The following is a 19216-nucleotide window of genomic DNA, read 5'->3' as shown; positions in this document are numbered from 1 at the left end:
AAAAAAAGCGAAAGCTGAATAGCCTAGTGTATACGAGACTAGCTAACATTTTGTCCTGACAGGCAGGAAATGGGATAAAGCTGCTATTAGACCCAGCAGGTTCTGCTTAACAATCATGATGCACAGTGAATACAGCTGGGCTGTCACCCTCCCTGTGCTGTAACAGTTACTGTTAGAAGAGCTGACAGGCAAGAAGATAATATGTTGTGTTCTGTGTGGAATATGCCCCACCAGTTTGGCAATGTCTGGACTTCTACAACAGAATGCTTAGACAAATAATTTAATTACACTAGAATTTGCATACGATCACATTATTTGATTAAACACTTAAAACTTTGTACTTTATATGGTCTATTGAGCTGTTTTCTGGAGACCAAGACCATTGCAGTGCTTTCTTTCAATTGAATAAATTCTAACGATATTAAAGTCATACTGTAGTATGATATGACTGGGTTTATAAGCAAGCTAAGGCCAGTGTTACAGTATCAGCTGATGAGTCGCTATGTGCCATGTACGTCCTGCGTAAACAGTATAAAGGGATTTAGCTCCGTTGTAAAATCTGTTTTGCCCATTGTGGTGGTACTTTACTAAATGGCAGGAATTCAGATTTACTTACTCTTACCCTTCATCTGTAATCTGACTTTTTACTTGGGTGAGTGTGAGAGTTGGTGGATGTGGATGACCCTTGCCTGTAGCATTACTTTTGATCAAAGTCTCCATTAGTATAAATTATGAAACTACATTCAGCACCTCAACTGTTTACTTACTGTACAGTACATAACGAAATATGGAGTCATACGCTCTTTTCCAAGAGCAACCAACTGATTTGGAATGGCCTACATGGGCAGCATTCCAACTGTACCACACAAATAACACTCCTGAAGCCTTAGAATTAGACTAAAATAAACAATGTTCGAATGCTGCAAAATTAAGATGCATACATTTTGTAATGGTCTTTGCATTGTGAGTACATCTGTAGACAATTAGGTTTTAGAACCGAGCAATAGTGTCTTTGCAGAAGTGCAAAAGATTGAATGGCCATGAAAAAAAGAGTACATGTTGATTCTTTTACATGCATGCTAATATTTAACTGATGAATTTCATTACACTCTCAATAACATTGCAAAATATGTCTGTTAAATTGTATTAATCTATTCATGTCATTGTCCTCAAATGTCAGGTGTGCCTGAAGCTCAGTTATGATCTTGACTGAAAAGCACATCCTCGTGCACTGTTGGTGAAATGCAACAACTCTATAATCACATGCACCAGAGCTTCAAGGTTCTGGTCCGCACCTGAGGTACAGTTGATTCTAAGGGATGTTATCACGGAGTCATTCCAATGAGCAAGATGAAACAAATGGGTCGAGCGAACTACAGCAAAGAATGTCTAAGAAAAGAGACCTTGGGAAGAAGCGGACCCAGAGTCCTAAGGTCAATCGGAGCATACGCAAGAAGATTCAGAAATTCCTCCAGGGCTCAGGGGAAAACACTGCCTATGACTCCAAGCACTCTCCTGTAGAGATAGAGGATGACATGTTCATCTGTGGCATAAAGAGAGACCCCTGTACTCATGAGTGTATTCTATCGACTCAGCGTAGTTTTGAAAGTCATACTAAAACCTCCAAGAGTAAATGTATTGGGCAGGGGAGGCGTAATAGTGATGGCAATATTACAATCCCATGCATCATGGAAATGAATGGTCCTGCATTGGAGCCCACAGACCAAGCAGATTACAGTGGCTGTGTAGATGGAAGAGGTGCCATGGATAATAAACCAAGCCGAATTAAGGACAGAGACAAGACAAGAGGAGGCGGCTCAAGCACCATAGTGGAGCACATTTTGAAGGAACTGCAGGGGATCAATAAAATCCAAGAGGAGATATCAGATTTGAGACAATACCTGACATCTGTAAGTGGCTCCGTAGATGAGGTGTCCTGCTGTGTAGATGCTGTGCTGCTGGAAATTGAGGAGCTGTACTCCGTTGGTGCTGTAGGGCATCCATCACCTCGAAGAGTTGTGGCTCATCATATGAGTCCAGATGGGCAGAATGCTGCTGCAGTCCCACAAAGTAGAAATAATAGCCCAGTGGTAAAGCATAGAAAATTGGAGAAGAATGAAGTTAGATCACTAGCAGCCAGACCTAACATGTCAGGATGGGATATGGAAACTGATTATCGAGATATACCTAGAAGAGCCAAGTTAAACAATCCTAAGATTTCTGACAACTTTAATGCACCCTCTCCCAGATTTAAGAAGTCCAGTTATTGTCCAGTTTATGGGCAAGAGTTTACAAGCACTAGTTCCTTATCCTCGGGTCTCAGTTCTAACAGTCATGATCAAGATGGAAGTTATCATTCTAGGGAGGTTGACCAACATAACAGTGGTTGGAGACGTTCGGAAATGCAGTTCAGCGTGAGTGGAGGAGGATGGAGTGGAGACACTGGATGGAGTGAGGAGGATTACTGCTCCTGCCAGAACAGTGCAGACGAATTGGAAACTGTTGGACACCCAGATACATGGCACAGGTACAATGGTGGCGAGACCAGCAGCACACCGTGTCATTCATCACGAGGCAGCTCTGAACACCTATCCCTACTGTTTGGAAACCATAATGACTCTGCATCCAGTTCATCCAGTGTTGTAGATTGGAGGCATCCTAAGAATCAGACAGTCGGTGACATTGGTTGTGACTGCACGTCAAATTGCCTGTACTCCCGAAGTTCTGGATACCACACCATGGATGCATATGCTGATGAATCATGTAGTGGGCCATCCCGAAGCCTTAGTTGTTCAACTGTTGGAATGACAGACTATGATGACGGTTGCCAAAATCTACACTCCTCTTGCGAGCATTGCCTCTGTGATATGGATTCGGAGAAAGAGTGGCCAGGCGCGGTTTGCCCAAGTGTGTCTGAGGATCAATATGACCCAGATTACTCTGAAAATACAGACACTGAAGAGTCACAGCCACCTAATCTAGGATATGATGTGGTAAAGATAAATAAAGCCATTATAACCTTCCACTCTGCTCTAAAGGGAGCCTTGACAAAGCTTGACATGCATGAACCCCAGTGTCTAGATGAAGACACCAAGTCTGTAGTCTCAAGTCCCTGCAAATCCAATGACCCTGAGGAGGAGAGTGCTGGTGAGTCAAATGTAGACACTGTTGTACACTCTGATGGTGCAACTTTAGATCTCAGTGCATCTCCTCATGAGAGCATCGAAGCCTCTTTCCATGGGAAGGACTTGCTGGAATTACTACACCGACGGCGTAATTCCCAAGCCTTTGATCCTCTAGTATCTACTCCTAGCACGATTTCCCCTTCACATACTCCAACTGAATACTATGCAGTAGACCACTCAGATACTGTAGAGGAAACTTTAACAGATCAAAAACTTTCCAATCTGCAGTGTATTCCAGAGCTTAGCCCAAAACATGTGGGTCTGAGTTCAGGAACTGTTGAGTGTTATGATCACCAAATGGCATTTGGCACCGGTAATACTGAAATAAGTCCAGAGGGCACTAATTCAGGAACACTGGAGACAGATGTTAATGCAAAACAGGTGGAGCATAGTCTTGACAATGAACCTGCCCTTGAGGACCCCCACCACCAGAAGTGCCTTGCCAATATTGAACGTGTGCTCAAAGAGAAGAGACATCGGCATAGACTATCCAGGATTGCCAATGCCTCAAAGAACACTTTCTCTGAAGAGGAATTTAAACAAGGTACTTTTTTGTGGTTCAGAACTCAAAAAACTGTCTTTTATTTTTGCTTGGTTATAAATGTAATTAAGATTAATATAATTTTCCTACTGTTTTTCTGTGAATCTTCCCTAATTTTAACACTGTTTATCAACTGTTCTTTTCTTTTTTCTTCATTATCCTGCTCTGTCTTACAGAGGGAAGCAGGGAAGATGATCAGGTCATAATTATGCTTTGGTCAATTCTTAGTCATTATTTCTTTTCTTTTTTCATTAACGCCGGTTTTCTTTGTTTTTCATCCAAAGTTTATTTGAATGCACATTCTTTATTGGAGTGTATGATAAATGTATGAGGCTTCCCTCTATTCGATTTTGCTGTATCTTCTGTCTGACTTTAACACTCAATGTTTTGTCTTTTAACGGTTACATGTGGTGTTTTGCTTCTGTTTTGTTTTGCTTACTTTAATGTGATTTGCCATCTTTTTAAATTATTGATAATTTGAAATGGTGGTCTTCGTCTTGCTGCATTGTTGCTTTTAAAAGCAGTTCCATACCACATACCACATGCCCTTGGGGGACTTCAGCTATCCAGCTGTACATCTATTTATCTGAGGAAGAATGCTCATGCTAATACAAAAGTGGTTCACCTCAGATGGAAACAGGGACAGTTTGCTAAATGTTTGTCTGGATTTCACTAGGGTGTTTGTCCATCATATAATTATGTTCTGCTGGCAATACGAGAGTGTGTGTGCTTTAAAAATTGATTTAGTTTTTTTGCTTTTCATTCATCTTTTTCTCTGATCTCATGAGTTGCATGTCAATCATTTGGATCAGATTTTTAAGGATTTCCATCAATGGAACTTAAAGTCTTTTTTTTTCGTTGTCTTGTTTTGGTTTGCTCTCTCAGACCTTTTGGTTAAACTCAACCAATCCTGTGTCCTCTGCATTTATCTTAGGTTATGCTCAAGTTTTATTGTTTTTAGTTTATCTTTGTTATTGACTGCCCCAGTACACATTGGTTATTCTAAACTGTATTTTTGATGATATAGGGCAAAGAAAAAGGAGATACTTCCAGAAATGCTTGGGTTAAAGCTGGGTAAGTTTCTCTTTAGGTTTTATGGATACTATAACGTATTGTACGTATTGTAAATTTTTTGTTATGGGATTATTTATGAGTATATAGAATTATTTATAAGAAGTTAGTGGCATTTTATTAACGTGTTCATTGTCTGTGTATTAATTATTAAGCGTGGAAAATACTCCTTCACAATGTGTTGATATCCACAGAAATGGGAGTGGAATATTTGGAATTGACAGTATGCCAGACCTGCGGAAGAAGAAAGCTATTCCTCTGGTTAGCGATGTGGTAAGCACTCTTTCCACCTTGCATTAAAATAAAGAAAAGCTACCTGTGTTTTTATAATTCTCAACATGGTGTTGTTCCCCATTAGAAACATCATCAATCCAAATCCAACTTTGCTAAAGTATTACTTGTTCAGTCTTATAATAATAAGTAAATTGACAGTATTAAGTCACCAAATAAAACAATCTAGACAAAGACGACTACGAGAAATTTCCAGTTTCATAAGCAATAATTGACGACCATTATAACTTTTAAGTTCTGACTCAGAAAAATATAAAGTGAAGTAAAATCAACTCTCTGATCTCTCTCCTCCCCATGAAAACAAACATTTAAACATCTACAACTCTTTTGAATGCATTCACTCTGCATGGTCAGGCTATGGTAAGTTTTCAGAATAACCCATACAGTATGATTGAACCTACTTTTTTGTGTATATCAAGATAATACTGCATCCGCAGGATCAGTATTTCTCTAATAGTTTGCAAATACATTTGACAGTGTAAAATTAATTTGATGAATAGTCAACTTCTGACTCAGGGTGTTACAACTGTAATTGTTAAAACATGCAAAAACAAAATATTTTAAATGTCTGTCTTTTAAATACTTCAACTCACCTGGTAATATCACAATACTGATTATGATACTATGATAAAACATTTATTTAATGAATGTGTTTGCAAACCATTACAACCTTACTTGATATACTGTACAAGCAAGCAAAAAAAAAAAAAGTCCTTTCTACTGGTTTACTTTTATTAGTTTACCTACTTTCCCTCCGACATGCATTGACATGTTTGGGCCATCACTTTCAAAGGGCTGTTTTATAGCGGGTTGTTCTATTCTATTTTAAAGGGTGTTTTACTGTAGATGCCTCTTCATACCCAGGCTTACTAGTGATGGTTTCTTCATTAACCCCTCATTCCTTTACTCCACAGACATCGGTTTACCTTTTTATTTCTGGGACTCACATAGTCTTCACCCTTAGTTTTGAAGTTCTGGGTTGTTGCTCTCAGGTTTAGATGTTATTTTTGACATCTAGATTCCACTTGGTTTCTGATATCTGTTTCACCTGGGGTGTTTTGTGGGATTCTGTGTGGTTTTGCATTGTTCTAATATCTATTCTTTGTATGACAGTCTCTGGTCCAGGCCAGGAAGGCTGGCATTGCATCTGCGATGGCTTCACGCTCCTCCATAAAAGATGAAGAACTGGTTAGTTTGTTTTGCTCTCTCTCACCATATTACGCACAGACATCTTATTAGTTTTCTAAATGCGTGTTTATCTACTTTTATTTCCAAACTTCTACAGAAGAACCATGTGTATAAGAAAACGCTACAAGCTTTAATCTATCCCATTTCCTGTACCACACCTCACAACTTTGAGGTGTGGACGGCCACTACGCCCACCTACTGTTACGAGTGTGAGGGGCTTCTTTGGGGCATCGCAAGGCAGGGTATGCGCTGCACTGAGTGCGGGGTCAAGTGTCACGAGAAGTGTCAGGAGCTACTGAACGCAGACTGCCTGCAGCGTAAGTATGAGCACCTGTACTAAATCTGAAACAAAAGACCTGCTTTATAGCGTCCTACCATCATGTTCTGCCTGAGAATTTTACATTTGCAAGGTTTCGGACACAGCCTTGGTTACTGGTGCTTTTACCGAAAGTCTCCTTTGAACTTCTGTCGTACCAAAACACTCTGTTTTTATTCTATTAACATCTGCCCTGTTGAACTCATTTACCCAAATGGACTTCCTTCAGTGACATGTTGACAGGTCCATTTGCCAAAATTAAGAAAATGATTTAGAGGTGATTCTCACAGTAATATAATCTTCATCACACATATATTTTATAAGACAGGGTGTTTATTGGATTTATGAGCTTGTCATATTCTACGGTTGTTGTTTAGTGCGTATTAATATGGAAGACTTTTTGCAAATAGAACATGCAATACATTTTTTAAAATGCTTTAATTATAGAATTCCATTATAAAATATGAAAACAATTCATTTATTTAATGAATTACACCCACAATAATAATTTTTTATTTATTATAATAATTTTAGAAATCACAATTCATTTTTTGAAAAATTTTTAAATCTCTTTCCTTTTTAGCAACTCATTCTTCAGATCTGTGCAAATAAAACCATAATTTCTTCTTTCAATCAGGTGCGGCTGAAAAGAGCTCCAAACATGGTGCAGAGGACCGCACTCAGAACATCATCATGGCCATGAAGGATCGCATGAAGATCCGTGAGAGGAACAAGCCTGAGATCTTTGAGGTCATCCGAGACGTGTTTGTGGTCAGCAAGGCCATCCACGCTCAGCAGATGAAGACCATCAAGCAGAGTGTCCTGGATGGAACCTCTAAGTGGTCAGCCAAGATCACCATCACAGGTTCAAACATTGATCATTAACATTGTCATTGTCACTATTTCTCATTCCATTTTAGCTATTTAAAATTCAGCAATCTCAGTTCAGTTCTAAATGGTGCACAACACAAACTCTCGACTAATCCTCGATGACTTCCCATCTTCTACTCTGTCTGGGTTATAGTTGTCTGTGCTCAAGGGCTGCAGGCTAAAGATAAGACCGGCTCCAGTGACCCCTACGTGACCGTCCAGGTGGGTAAAACCAAAAAGAGGACCAAGACAATCTACGGCAACCTCAATCCTGTCTGGGAGGAGAAGTTTCATTTGTAAGTATAATTCGACCAATCAGAGACCAACTCTTTGATAGAAGTGTCTTCAGTGTCATTCTTTGTTTCTCGTCGTGCCACAGGCTCTCTCACTCAGAATGTGTGTCACCCAGTTTTCAGTCTCGTCTCTTTTCAGTAATGGAATAAACTTGTCCGAGTGAACAGGCTTTGGTTGAGCCACTGGTCTACTTTAAATATTATTCAGGCCAATTGTACCATAAGTTTAAAATACGACTTTTAATATCAGATTCTTTCGACTATTGTTAGATAGAAAACCTTCCGCAAGTTCCGAGAAACAGTGCAGCACTTTGTCCAGCCAAGCAACTACCTGACCGTCTTTACTATTAGTTACAGCATAAATGAAACATGAATGAACATCAGAAGGTATGTTAAAAGATACAGTACTACTTACTGAAATGTGTCATGTCTCGTGTAATCACTCAGTGTTTCAACAGTGGAAGGACAACAATTAAATCGACTGGTAAACAAAATCACGTAACGCTACGTTTACCTCAGAAGAAGCCATTCAATGACCATAAACACAATATTTAGCTAGAAGAATGAACTTTAGAGAGGAGCATTTAGCTAAATATATGCATTATATTTAATGCTGTCAAATCGCGTCTAAAATAAATGTTTTTGTTTATATAATATATGTGTGTGTGTGTGTATGTGTATATATATATTATATGTATATATATTATGTATATGTGTGTATACACACACACACACAGTATATTAATTATGTACATGCATAGTACATTATATAAACACAAACTTTTATGTTAGAATCGTTTAATCTTGATTAATCGGTTTGACAACTCTAAATATATTACTTATTCATTATAGTTTACTTAATCTGTACTATTTCACTATTTATTGTATGTGTGAATAAATCTGTCATGAAATCAAGTTTTTATTACAGCCCTGTTTAAATGTTTATATTTCAACAACAAATTGAAGTAGAAAGATAATTTATCATAAAAAAATGAATATAAAAACTGCAAATTAAATGTTTATATACTGTACAACTCAGTTTCTATTCAAGTGTTGATTAGTACATAAATGTGATTAATTGATCATTAAATAAACTTTATTTTTGGTCTTGGTTTTCAGCTAAATGAAAACTTTAATTTCTGTTTTGGTAAAAAAGAATCATTTTGGTGCATTATTAGTCTCTGATCTTAAACACAGATGTATATGTGTTGTCTTCCAGTGAATGCCACAACTCCTCCGATCGCATCAAAGTTCGTGTTTGGGATGAAGATGACGACATAAAGTCGCGAGTGAAGCAGCGTCTGAAGAGGGAATCTGATGATTTCTTGGGCCAAAGCATCATTGAGGTGCGCACGCTGAGTGGAGAAATGGACGTCTGGTACAACCTGGGTAAGCTAGTGCGGATTTGTGTGTTGTTGTGTCTGTGATTCTTTTTTTTCTTTTTTTTTTTTTTTAAATGTTGAGCTTTAGTGCTCAGGTTCAGATCCAGCCTGCATTTTGTCCTGATGTCTCTGCAATGTAAAATTTCAAGGAAAGGGGTTAAATTGAGCTGGTTGTTTGATTTCTGCTGCTTCCAGGACATGCAGGAACTTGACTTAAACCCTTCTGCCTTACACTGCGCAATTTGATTCAGAATGTTGGAATGAAACGATTGTAATGTTTACTTGACGCTGACTCAACAAGAGTTGGTGTGTGCTGGTGTTTGTTGAGTCAGAGTAAACTAGCCGAAAGAGTAAAGAGTCTCCTCGGATGACACTGTGCTGTCATTGTGGCTTGATGCATCTATTTAATGTGTTTGGTCTTTTGTGGAAAATCTCTTTGTCGTGCTTTGACTGCGCTATAAAAGAAAAAAGGTTATTTTGTTACTAAAATATTAAACCTAAGGCACTTACAGAGCACAAAACATTCACATTGACTTGTAGTCTTGTTGGTATTAAAGGAATAGTCCACCCAAAAATGTCAATTCTGTTGTCATTTACTCACCCTCACCCTCACCCTCAAACAACATCTTATTGCATTGTGGCAATTCCTCAAGATGATGGATGACATCGTGTGTTGACAACCTCTCTGCCCGTCTCTAAGTGGGATGTGACCCCTTTCCAAGATTTGTGTGTGTACTCCATTACCCACATCTCCCAACCTGACAGCACATCCCTTCTCGCCCAATTACCCCAGTGAGCAGCCCAGAGGCCTTCAGGACGTCCCAACCGTGAAATCCATTGCTCCAAATTCTGTTTCCATCTCTTCCTCTATTTCTCTTCACGTCTCTCTATTATTCTGATGAGATCTACCCTTTGTTTATTCTCTCATTTCTGCTGTCCTCATTTGTACAGTCCGTTCTAGTGTTCTGATCGTCTTCCTCTGAATCTTTGGCCACCACATCTGCTGTAACAATTATTCTCAATAGTAGTAATTCAGCTTCACGTCCTCTTGTCTGTTTCTCACCCGTATCATCTCTCTCTCTCTCTCTCTCTCTCTCTCTCTCTCTCTCTCTCTCTCTCTCTCTCTCTCTCTCTCTCTCTCTCTCTCTCTCTCTCTCTCTCTCTCTCTCTCTCTCTCTCTCTCTCTCTCTCTCTCTCTCTCTCTCTCTCTCTCCCTCCATTCCCTCCTTCGGAACAGATATCCTCCTTGATTATTATGTAGCACACTCCAGTTGGAAATTCTCCACTTAGCCGACACATATAAATTATCCCAATAATTTGCCTGTCAAGGGAAATGGTTAGGCAAAGAAGAACCCGGTGTCTCTATTAAAAGACCTTCAAATGATTTTTCTGTTTGGAGAGAGACAAGACGCACACCGTATTCACATGAAAATAATAAATATTAAAATTAAATCTGTAAAAATATTTATTAAATCAGTGAATAACATTAGCTGAAATATTAAATAAAATGACACGTCATATAACAAAATACTTAAAAAAATTAGATTGAAAAATATTTACTAAAATATTTAATAGATACTATAATGGTGTATACATTCTACTAATATAACACACTGGCTTGGTAATCTTACATTTTGGATATTACAGTTAGGCGTATTTGGCATAAGCAATGTTTATTAGATCAATATACATTAAACATTTGAATTTAAAATTATGTTTTTATTTAAAGAATTGTGTTGGTCCAGTTTTATAAAACCAAGCTCAAGAACATGGTAACATCTTTGTAACACACAGCTTCTTGTGACTTGTTACTTGTTGCTTTATTTTATATTTATTATTAGTGAAACTAGTAGTAGTTGTTTTAATGACTGAAACCAAGTGATTTTCATGACATTTGCTTCTAGAACTTCTACAATACATCCTTTTCCAATGCTGACAAAAGTGATCAAATATGTAATGTAAACATCAGAGGCGTTGTCATGAAGATCAACCTGTGTATTATTGTATTGTTCCTGTACTATTGAAAACTAAAATTTCAATTAAAATGCCTTAGCAATCACCACTAATAAAAATAATCATTTGGCAAGGTATTTTTGCACGTACAAATATATTCAGGTCCTATCTAACCCTGTTGCACTTATGCACGTACAGTTATTATTGATCCATATCTCACACCACAGAGAAAAGAACGGACAAGTCTGCTGTTTCTGGTGCCATCCGTCTTCAGATCAGCGTGGAAATTAAGGGAGAAGAGAAAGTGGCCCCCTACCACGTCCAGTACACCTGTCTGCATGAGGTAGAGCAACACCACCAGCTCACAAACACCACACCATCTGCCTCATGCATTTACATGCACAAATATGTCATTATCAGTCACGGCTGATGATCTACTCAACAATATTTTCATCTCTATTCTTTCTCGTAGAACCTCTTTCATCACATCACAGATGTCCTCGGTCAGGGTGTGGTGAAGATCCCAGAAGCCCGTGGCGATGACGCCTGGAAGGTTTACTTTGACGATGTGCCAGAAGAGATAGTGGATGAATTTGCAATGCGCTATGGGATTGAATCCATCTACCAAGCCATGACGTATGTATTAGTCCGTCCATACTGTCTTCTATTGTCGTCATATTTCTTTCCTCTCATCCACCTATTTTTATTTGCTATATTCATGCTAATATTTAATTTATTTTTTATAAAAATATTTTTATGAAAATTCTGTCATTTACTCACAGTTCTAAACCTGTATGACTTTGGTTACTCTTTGAAACACTGAATAAAAGTCTAGGTAACCAAAACGTAGAAGATCCGAAAAGGTACTTAAAGGTATCGTAAAATGAATCCATATGAAGTAAGAGGTTTAATCCAAGTTTTGTGAAGAGATACGATCACTTTATATGATAAACAGATCCAAGTCAGGCATTTATTTATAGATATTTCATATCTAAACTGTGATCGGCACATATACTACATAGAGCTCATCACATATGGTACACGCATAAGCTCAAATATGATGTTCGAGAACCATTGATGTTTGTTTTAGCGTAAGCCTCCGTGTTTATAGTATGTGATGTGCTCTATGTATGCGTGTTTATATGTGAATAAAGCCTAAATTCAATCTGTTCATCATATAAAGCTATTGCATCTCTAAAATTCATGAATTCGTTTTATGACGCCTTCATAACCTTTTTGGATCTTCTAAGTTTTCATTCCCTGTACTTTAGAGACCGTCATGAGGTTGTTAGCTCTTGCGCACGTCACCAGTTTACCTGATAATCGCACAGAAGCAATGATTCACAACTAGTTAAGATGCCAGTTGTGTGAAATTTTTTGCATTTGAGAACTACGGCTCAAGTATAATAACTTTGATAATCAGTGAAGGATAAATACATATATTCGTCATCTTTGTGGCAGTAGCTGGATCTTGGCTAGCAAGGGTAGTAATGAAATGAACTCCTGAGTGCTGTTCGTGTCTGTGGTTGTTAATGGCTTGAGTATGAGTCAGTGTCGATCAGGCGTCAGGAGTGTGAGGAGATGCTCATTAACTGAGCACATCCCTCAAATAAAGCGCAACCAAACGGCCATATTTCACGCCGAATGGGCCACAAGGTCAGTTGGAGCAATGGCAGATCCTTCTACCCAGCCAATCAGCAGTGATTTAACTAGGGGTCTCTCAGACAGACCTTTTTGGAGAGCCATTGTGAGTGAGTGAGAGCCAAAAGTGTGGAGGTTGTCTCAGTTCAACATTTCATCTTGATGAATTCATTTCACCCAGTTGACTGTTTAGCTCTGTTTAGGCAGCCTAACCATCATGGAATCCTATAAGCATTTGGTTTTGTAGTAGTGTGATTGTCATTCTTTGCACAAAGCTCACTTACCCTCTGCCTCTCTCCTGTCTGTGTGTGTACAGGCACTTTGCATGTCTCTCGTCTAAGTATATGTGTCCTGGTGTCCCTGCTGTGATGAGCACCCTGCTGGCCAACATCAACGCCTACTACGCCCACACCACTGCATCCACCAATGTCTCCGCCAGCGACAGATTTTCCGCATCCAACTTTGGGGTACGTTCAACTCTCAAACAATATGCGAACTGTAAAGAACACATACATATTGTCCATTCTGAAGGTCTGTTCACACCAAGTCCAAGTCTGTCACAAAAACACACAAGATTTGACAAAAGCATCTCTAGCGTTGGTTTGTTTATTTATGTATTTATTTAAATTCTTCAGATGCAAAGTAATTAGGTGTTCAAGCACGAAGTGCTGAAAACCTATTGTAATTGCTATTTGAAAAAAAAAAAAAAACCTAAAACGCATCGTGCAGCCCAAACCGTAAGGCCTAGAGACTTGAAACCTGGCCAGGTGCTAGGGCCTCAGTTTGGGGAGAACCTATCAGAGTATGACCCTGATTGGCCCATAGGTGGCGCTACAGCAACCAAAAGTACTAAATTGCCCATAACTCATCGACCGTTTGACCTAGAATCTAGATTTGCACACCACTGTGTTCCTTGGCTCAAGACGGACAAGATGTATATTCTCGATTTGAGCAAAAAAAAATTTGTTATGGCCAATTTTGTCCAAAACCTACTTTTGCGAACTAGTCCCTGGTTTTTTCCCTGATCGGAACCAGACCAGTCTAGGACAATTCTATGGACTCTCTAGATCAATAATTATCAAAAAAAAGTTGAACTTAGCCCTTTGGTTCACTGTAACAGGGTCATTTAGAAAAGGGGGCGTGTCAAAATACACTCAAAAGCCTATAAATCATAAATAAAAACTCAGAACTTCACAAAAATTGATGAGCACATGTGTCCTAACATGGTGAAGAAGCATGCAGAGTTTCATGGAGATCGGACCATAGGTGGCGCTATAACTGTCAAAAAGGTCCCCTATTATTAGGTGTTCAAGCACGAAGTGCTGAAAACCTATTGTAATTGCTATTTGAAAAAAAAAAAAAACCTAAAACGCATCGTGCAGCCCAAACCGTAAGGCCTAGAGACTTGAAACCTGGCCAGGTGCTAGGGCCTCAGTTTGGGGAGAACCTATCAGAGTATGACCCTGATTGGCCCATAGGTGGCGCTACAGCAACCAAAAGTACTAAATTGCCCATAACTCATCGACCGTTTGACCTAGAATCTAGATTTGCACACCACTGTGTTCCTTGGCTCAAGACGGACAAGATGTATATCTCGGATTCTCGATTTGAGCAAAAAAAAATTTGTTATGGCCAATTTTGTCCAAAACCTACTTTTGCGAACTAGTCCCTGGTTTTTTCCCTGATCGGAACCAGACCAGTCTAGGACAATTCTATGGACTCTCTAGATCAATAATTATCAAAAAAAAGTTGAACTTTGCCCTTTGGTTCACTGTAACAGGGTCATTTAGAAAAGGGGGCGTGTCAAAATACACTCAAAAGCCTATAAATCATAAATAAAAACTCAGAACTTCACAAAAATTGATGAGCACATGTGTCCTAACATGGTGAAGAAGCATGCAGAGTTTCATGGAGATCGGACCATAGGTGGCGCTATAACTGTCAAAAAGGTCCCCTATTATTAGGTGTTCAAGCACGAAGTGCTGAAAACCTATTGTAATTGCTATTTGAAAAAAAAAAAAAACCTAAAACGCATCGTGCAGCCCAAACCGTAAGGCCTAGAGACTTGAAACCTGGCCAGGTGCTAGGGCCTCAGTTTGGGGAGAACCTATCAGAGTATGACCCTGATTGGCCCATAGGTGGCGCTACAGCAACCAAAAGTACTAAATTGCCCATAACTCATCGACCGTTTGACCTAGAATCTAGATTTGCACACCACTGTGTTCCTTGGCTCAAGACGGACAAGATGTATATCTCGGATTCTCGATTTGAGCAAAAAAAAATTTGTTATGGCCAATTTTGTCCAAAACCTACTTTTGCGAACTAGTCCCTGGTTTTTTCCCTGATCGGAACCAGACCAGTCTAGGACAATTCTATGGACTCTCTAGATCAATAATTATCAAAAAAAAGTTGAACTTTGCCCTTTGGTTCACTGTAACAGGGTCATTTAGAAAAGGGGGCGTGTCAAAATACACTCAAAAGCCTATAAATCATAAATAAAAACTCAGAACTTCACAAAAATTGATGAGCACATGTGTCCTAACATGGTGAAGAAGCATGCAGAGTTTCATGGAGATCGGACCATAGGTGGCGCTATAACTGTTGAAAAGCTTTAAAACCATACATTTCCTATGGTAAATTGCCTGTATTGGCTGTAAATGGTCTTTTCCATCTATGATCGTATAATTTTCATATCTTAATGTTTAAAACCAGTGCAGTACAATTATCTGGACTCTCTAGATCAATAATTATCAGAAAAGGTATAATTACTTCATTTGGATGGCTATAATAGAGTGTAAATCGGATGGCTATAACAGCTATAACAGCTTGGATGGCTATAACAGCCAAAAAGTGGTATTTTACTGCCCCCTGCTGTCATTTCATCATACTACTCTCTAATATTTTTATATATAATTGATATTTAGACTTTATTAAATCATTATTTTAACATTTACAATCACATTTTGTCAAAATTCATCTATTGCTCTGTACTCTCTAGAACAATAATTATAGGAAAATGTATAACTTCTTCATTTGGATGACTATAATAGGGTCACTTCAATATGTAGCCTTGAGCGAAAGCCAATATCTTTTCAATAAATGCTCATAGCTTCTTAAAAAAAGGTCAAGAACAGCTATAACAGCTTGAAAAAGGCTAACAGCCAATAAGTGGTATTTTACTGCCCCCTGCTGTTTAAAAAAAGTCATTTTGTCACACTACTCAACTATAATTAATATTTAGACTTTATAAATTCACTATTTTAACATTTACAATAACATTTAGTCAAAAATCATCTATTGAAGTGACAATTGAGTCACATTGGATCCTGAAGTTCCAAATGTCTCTATCTACATCAGAATGAGCGTGTGTAGATTAAATTATATGAAAAACATGGCCTATTGTATAAGTAGGCTGTAATAGCACTGTTGTCCACTAGATGGAGCAGCAGCATTAGACATTTTTAATCTTTTTTTATCAGCTTTCAGCATTGGCTAACAAACAAATGCTTAAAGCATTTTCTTTAATTAGTTTTATATTATTACATTGCAAAGAAATATGTGAAATGCTCATATACCATTAAAACTGATTTTTACAATAACATATCCCAAAAATGTGTGTGTGTGTGTGTGTGTGTGTGTGTAAGCATGCATTATGGAGTTAACATGAAAAAAATGGTTTGCTTCAGTGGAGAATACTGGAGAAACAAAGTAGTTGAAAATGAAAGTGAGCCAATAAGTGGTCTTCTACTGCCCTCTGCTGGCCACTCTTCTTATTAATAGTCTTTTTTTTGTATATAGACACTATAAAATCACTTATATAACAATTACTCTTATAACACATTCATATTTTGTCAGAGTTTATCACTTCAATTGTTCTTATGCTTCATATAATTGCTATCAACGTGGTAAATCATGGTAAATAACCCAGAAACATGGTAAATCATAGTAAAAAAGGTAAATCATGCTAGAATCCTGGTAAATTATTCTAGAATGTGCTATATCATGGTAAATCATCATATAACATGGTATATCAAGGTAAACTATGGAAAATCATGTGAAGGCTCGTACACACCGGGACGAATATCGGCGCGCGTTATTCGGCAGCGTTTTTCAACGCGTTTTTTGTGTTCACACCCAAGCGATTTTCGCTGACGATGAGCCGAGTGAACATGCAAATTCATTCCCTGACATTAGATGGCGCCCATTTGCTCTGCAATACCACTCCATAACATTCTCTTTTATCAAGATTTTTGTAGTCGCTGTCGCGTTTGTCATATAGTTCTTTATGTTCCGACACCAACGAGACCAGAAGCTCTACATTCATCTTGCCTTGCATCTTCCTCGTCTTATTTCTTCCCGGCAGTGTAGACGCTACTTGGCGTATATCTTCTTCACTGTTACGTATGTGTGCTCGGCAAGACCGTTTTGTGTTTGAGCGCCCCCAAGTTGTGTTTTACTGTAACTTCAGAAGCTCCAGACACGTGAGCAAAAGCGCCAATCTCATTCGTCGGATAGTTTTTGACGCGGCGCGTCAAACTAAAAAAACGAACCCGAGGCGTTTTTTAAAAATTGACGCTTTTACGTGTGGCGTTTTACGCGTCGGTGTGCACACTCACATTGGCGCCCTTTGTTTAGTCACGAGGCGTTAAACGTCGGCGAATATCGCGCGCGAAATTCGTCCCGGTGTGAACAGGCCTTTAGATTCATGTTAAATCATACTGGAACATGGTAAATCATGAAAAATCACACTGAAATGTAGTATATCATGGTAAATCATGCTTGCTACATAAAACTTAATGTCTTTTGATGCTTTTGTGCTTAACGGCCTTAAAGGCCTTAACTGCTTGAACACCGCTAAATGCTGCTAGCAGCTTTAATTAATTATCTTTTTGCACAGATTAAGTACACTGCGAGGAATTTGGTGTAGGATTTACTTAAAAAAATTACAAATAAACTGCAAGTAACACATTAAATTAAACATAACAATTTTAAAATAGAAATACTGAAATGGTATTTTCTTGTTAAACACTGCAATAACCTTTGTTTGTTTTACAGTGCATGTTTATGTTAACTATCACCAAACTAAAAACACTGGCATCTTGACTCGGTGTTAATAGGGAACATCTTTTGAATAATCAAAAACGGGTCATTTATGCTTTATCAAAGCTACCACAGAGGATAGGTGAGAAGTAAAGCTTGAAGTAACTGTTCAACTTTTGACCAATCTGTGTTAATGCGAAATAATACTTCTAAATGATGGAGGATGTAGACACAGTTATGGAACAGAAGCAACAACAAAAAAAAATCACCATTTCTATTTGGCGTTTGCTTGTTTTACTGCATTTTCTTGATAGAGCTGACTTCTGATAAAGATTTCACAGTTTTAATGCGTCAGCACTAGACCTTTAAACATGTTCAGGTCATCAACCAGGAAATTTGAAAGACGAAATCGAAAGACCATTTTGAAAATGGAAGTGTCTATTGTGGCAGTCTTTCTTTATCTTGTATTGACAGACCAGCTAAGTAAAGTACCATGGGACACACAATTCAGGATCACCGTTATGGATTGAACAGTTCAGCTAATTGCAAGTTGTAATTATAGCAATATACAGTATACTCTATCGCGTTTGTAAACAACATACCACCTACACAAAACCCTAAACATACCTGATAGTGTAAACAGAAGCAAACGTGAGATAAAAACACATTTGCTGAAGCAACCATGCCGTTTTAGGTTGCTTTTACAAGTCTTTGGGCTCTTTTATCATGACTCGTGTTTCACGGGAGTCGTACGTGAGCATCTCAGCTGTCTCAACAAGTTAACTACATCAGAAAAGCCAAACATATGCAGCTGTTTATGTGATGCAAACATCAAAATGTATTAGTTTACAAATGGTGCACTATGGTAAAGTGTATTGGGGTAATAACAGTACCGGTAATGGATAATCTGCCCTTTTATGAAAAAAATAAGTTGTTTGTGTTTTAATGCCTCTAGTGTTCATGTCAGCGGGAAACTGCATTGAATTGTATGTACAGTAATTACATAGTTTTGCAGAAATGTAGGTAGAGGCAAGTTTTTCCCAACGAGCCTGTGTTAAATTATAGTGTCAAGACAACAGTGTCAGTTGTTTAATGTTATTCTTAAGTTGCAGATGAATAATATGCTTGTTAATTCCAATAGGGTTAGTTGGCTCAAAATCATCATTTACTCAAGCTCTCGTTCCATCTGTATGACAACAAAAAGTGGATGTCGATACATATTATAAATCTCCTAAAAGGACTCAAAAGTGCAGTGAAGTATCATTATAGTTGTCCATAAGACTGTGTTATATATCAAGATGCCTCAATTAAATATTTTCTGTATGGATGGACGATATGTCGCTATCAGCCGACATGTTCATTTTAATGTTATTGTTATCGGCTTGATAAGAAAATTTGGCTGATATCTTAAAGCCGATAAATGATGTATAAAATTACATATAAAG

At 38.2% G+C, this 19216-nt stretch overlaps 1 protein-coding gene across 4 annotated transcripts in view; it reads left to right on the top strand.

The window, feature by feature from the left end:
- Nucleotides 1-1169: 1169 nt before the first annotated feature.
- The window catches only part of unc13bb (unc-13 homolog Bb (C. elegans)), a 39867-nt gene continuing 21820 nt past the window's right edge, over nucleotides 1170-19216 (top strand). For all 4 annotated transcript variants that reach the window (XM_056253292.1, XM_056253291.1, XM_056253290.1 and 1 more), the window contains exons 1-12: nucleotides 1170-3729; nucleotides 3903-3925; nucleotides 4754-4800; nucleotides 4992-5070; nucleotides 6202-6276; nucleotides 6374-6593; nucleotides 7230-7457; nucleotides 7617-7758; nucleotides 8975-9144; nucleotides 11318-11433; nucleotides 11563-11726; nucleotides 13048-13198. In XM_056253292.1, the coding sequence (XP_056109267.1) occupies nucleotides 1320-3729; nucleotides 3903-3925; nucleotides 4754-4800; nucleotides 4992-5070; nucleotides 6202-6276; nucleotides 6374-6593; nucleotides 7230-7457; nucleotides 7617-7758; nucleotides 8975-9144; nucleotides 11318-11433; nucleotides 11563-11726; nucleotides 13048-13198 (3825 nt within the window). In that variant the 5' untranslated portion in view covers nucleotides 1170-1319. The remainder of the gene's footprint in view (nucleotides 3730-3902; nucleotides 3926-4753; nucleotides 4801-4991; nucleotides 5071-6201; nucleotides 6277-6373; nucleotides 6594-7229; nucleotides 7458-7616; nucleotides 7759-8974; nucleotides 9145-11317; nucleotides 11434-11562; nucleotides 11727-13047; nucleotides 13199-19216) is intronic.

Source organism: Rhinichthys klamathensis, unplaced genomic scaffold (genome assembly GCF_029890125.1).
Source record: "Rhinichthys klamathensis goyatoka isolate OS25496 unplaced genomic scaffold, OSU_Roscu_1.1 h1tg000104l_1, whole genome shotgun sequence".
Taxonomy (NCBI): Eukaryota; Metazoa; Chordata; class Actinopteri; order Cypriniformes; family Leuciscidae; genus Rhinichthys; species Rhinichthys klamathensis.
The sequence above is the reverse complement of the archived record's forward strand: the minus strand, read 5'-3'. Positions and strand labels throughout refer to the sequence as shown.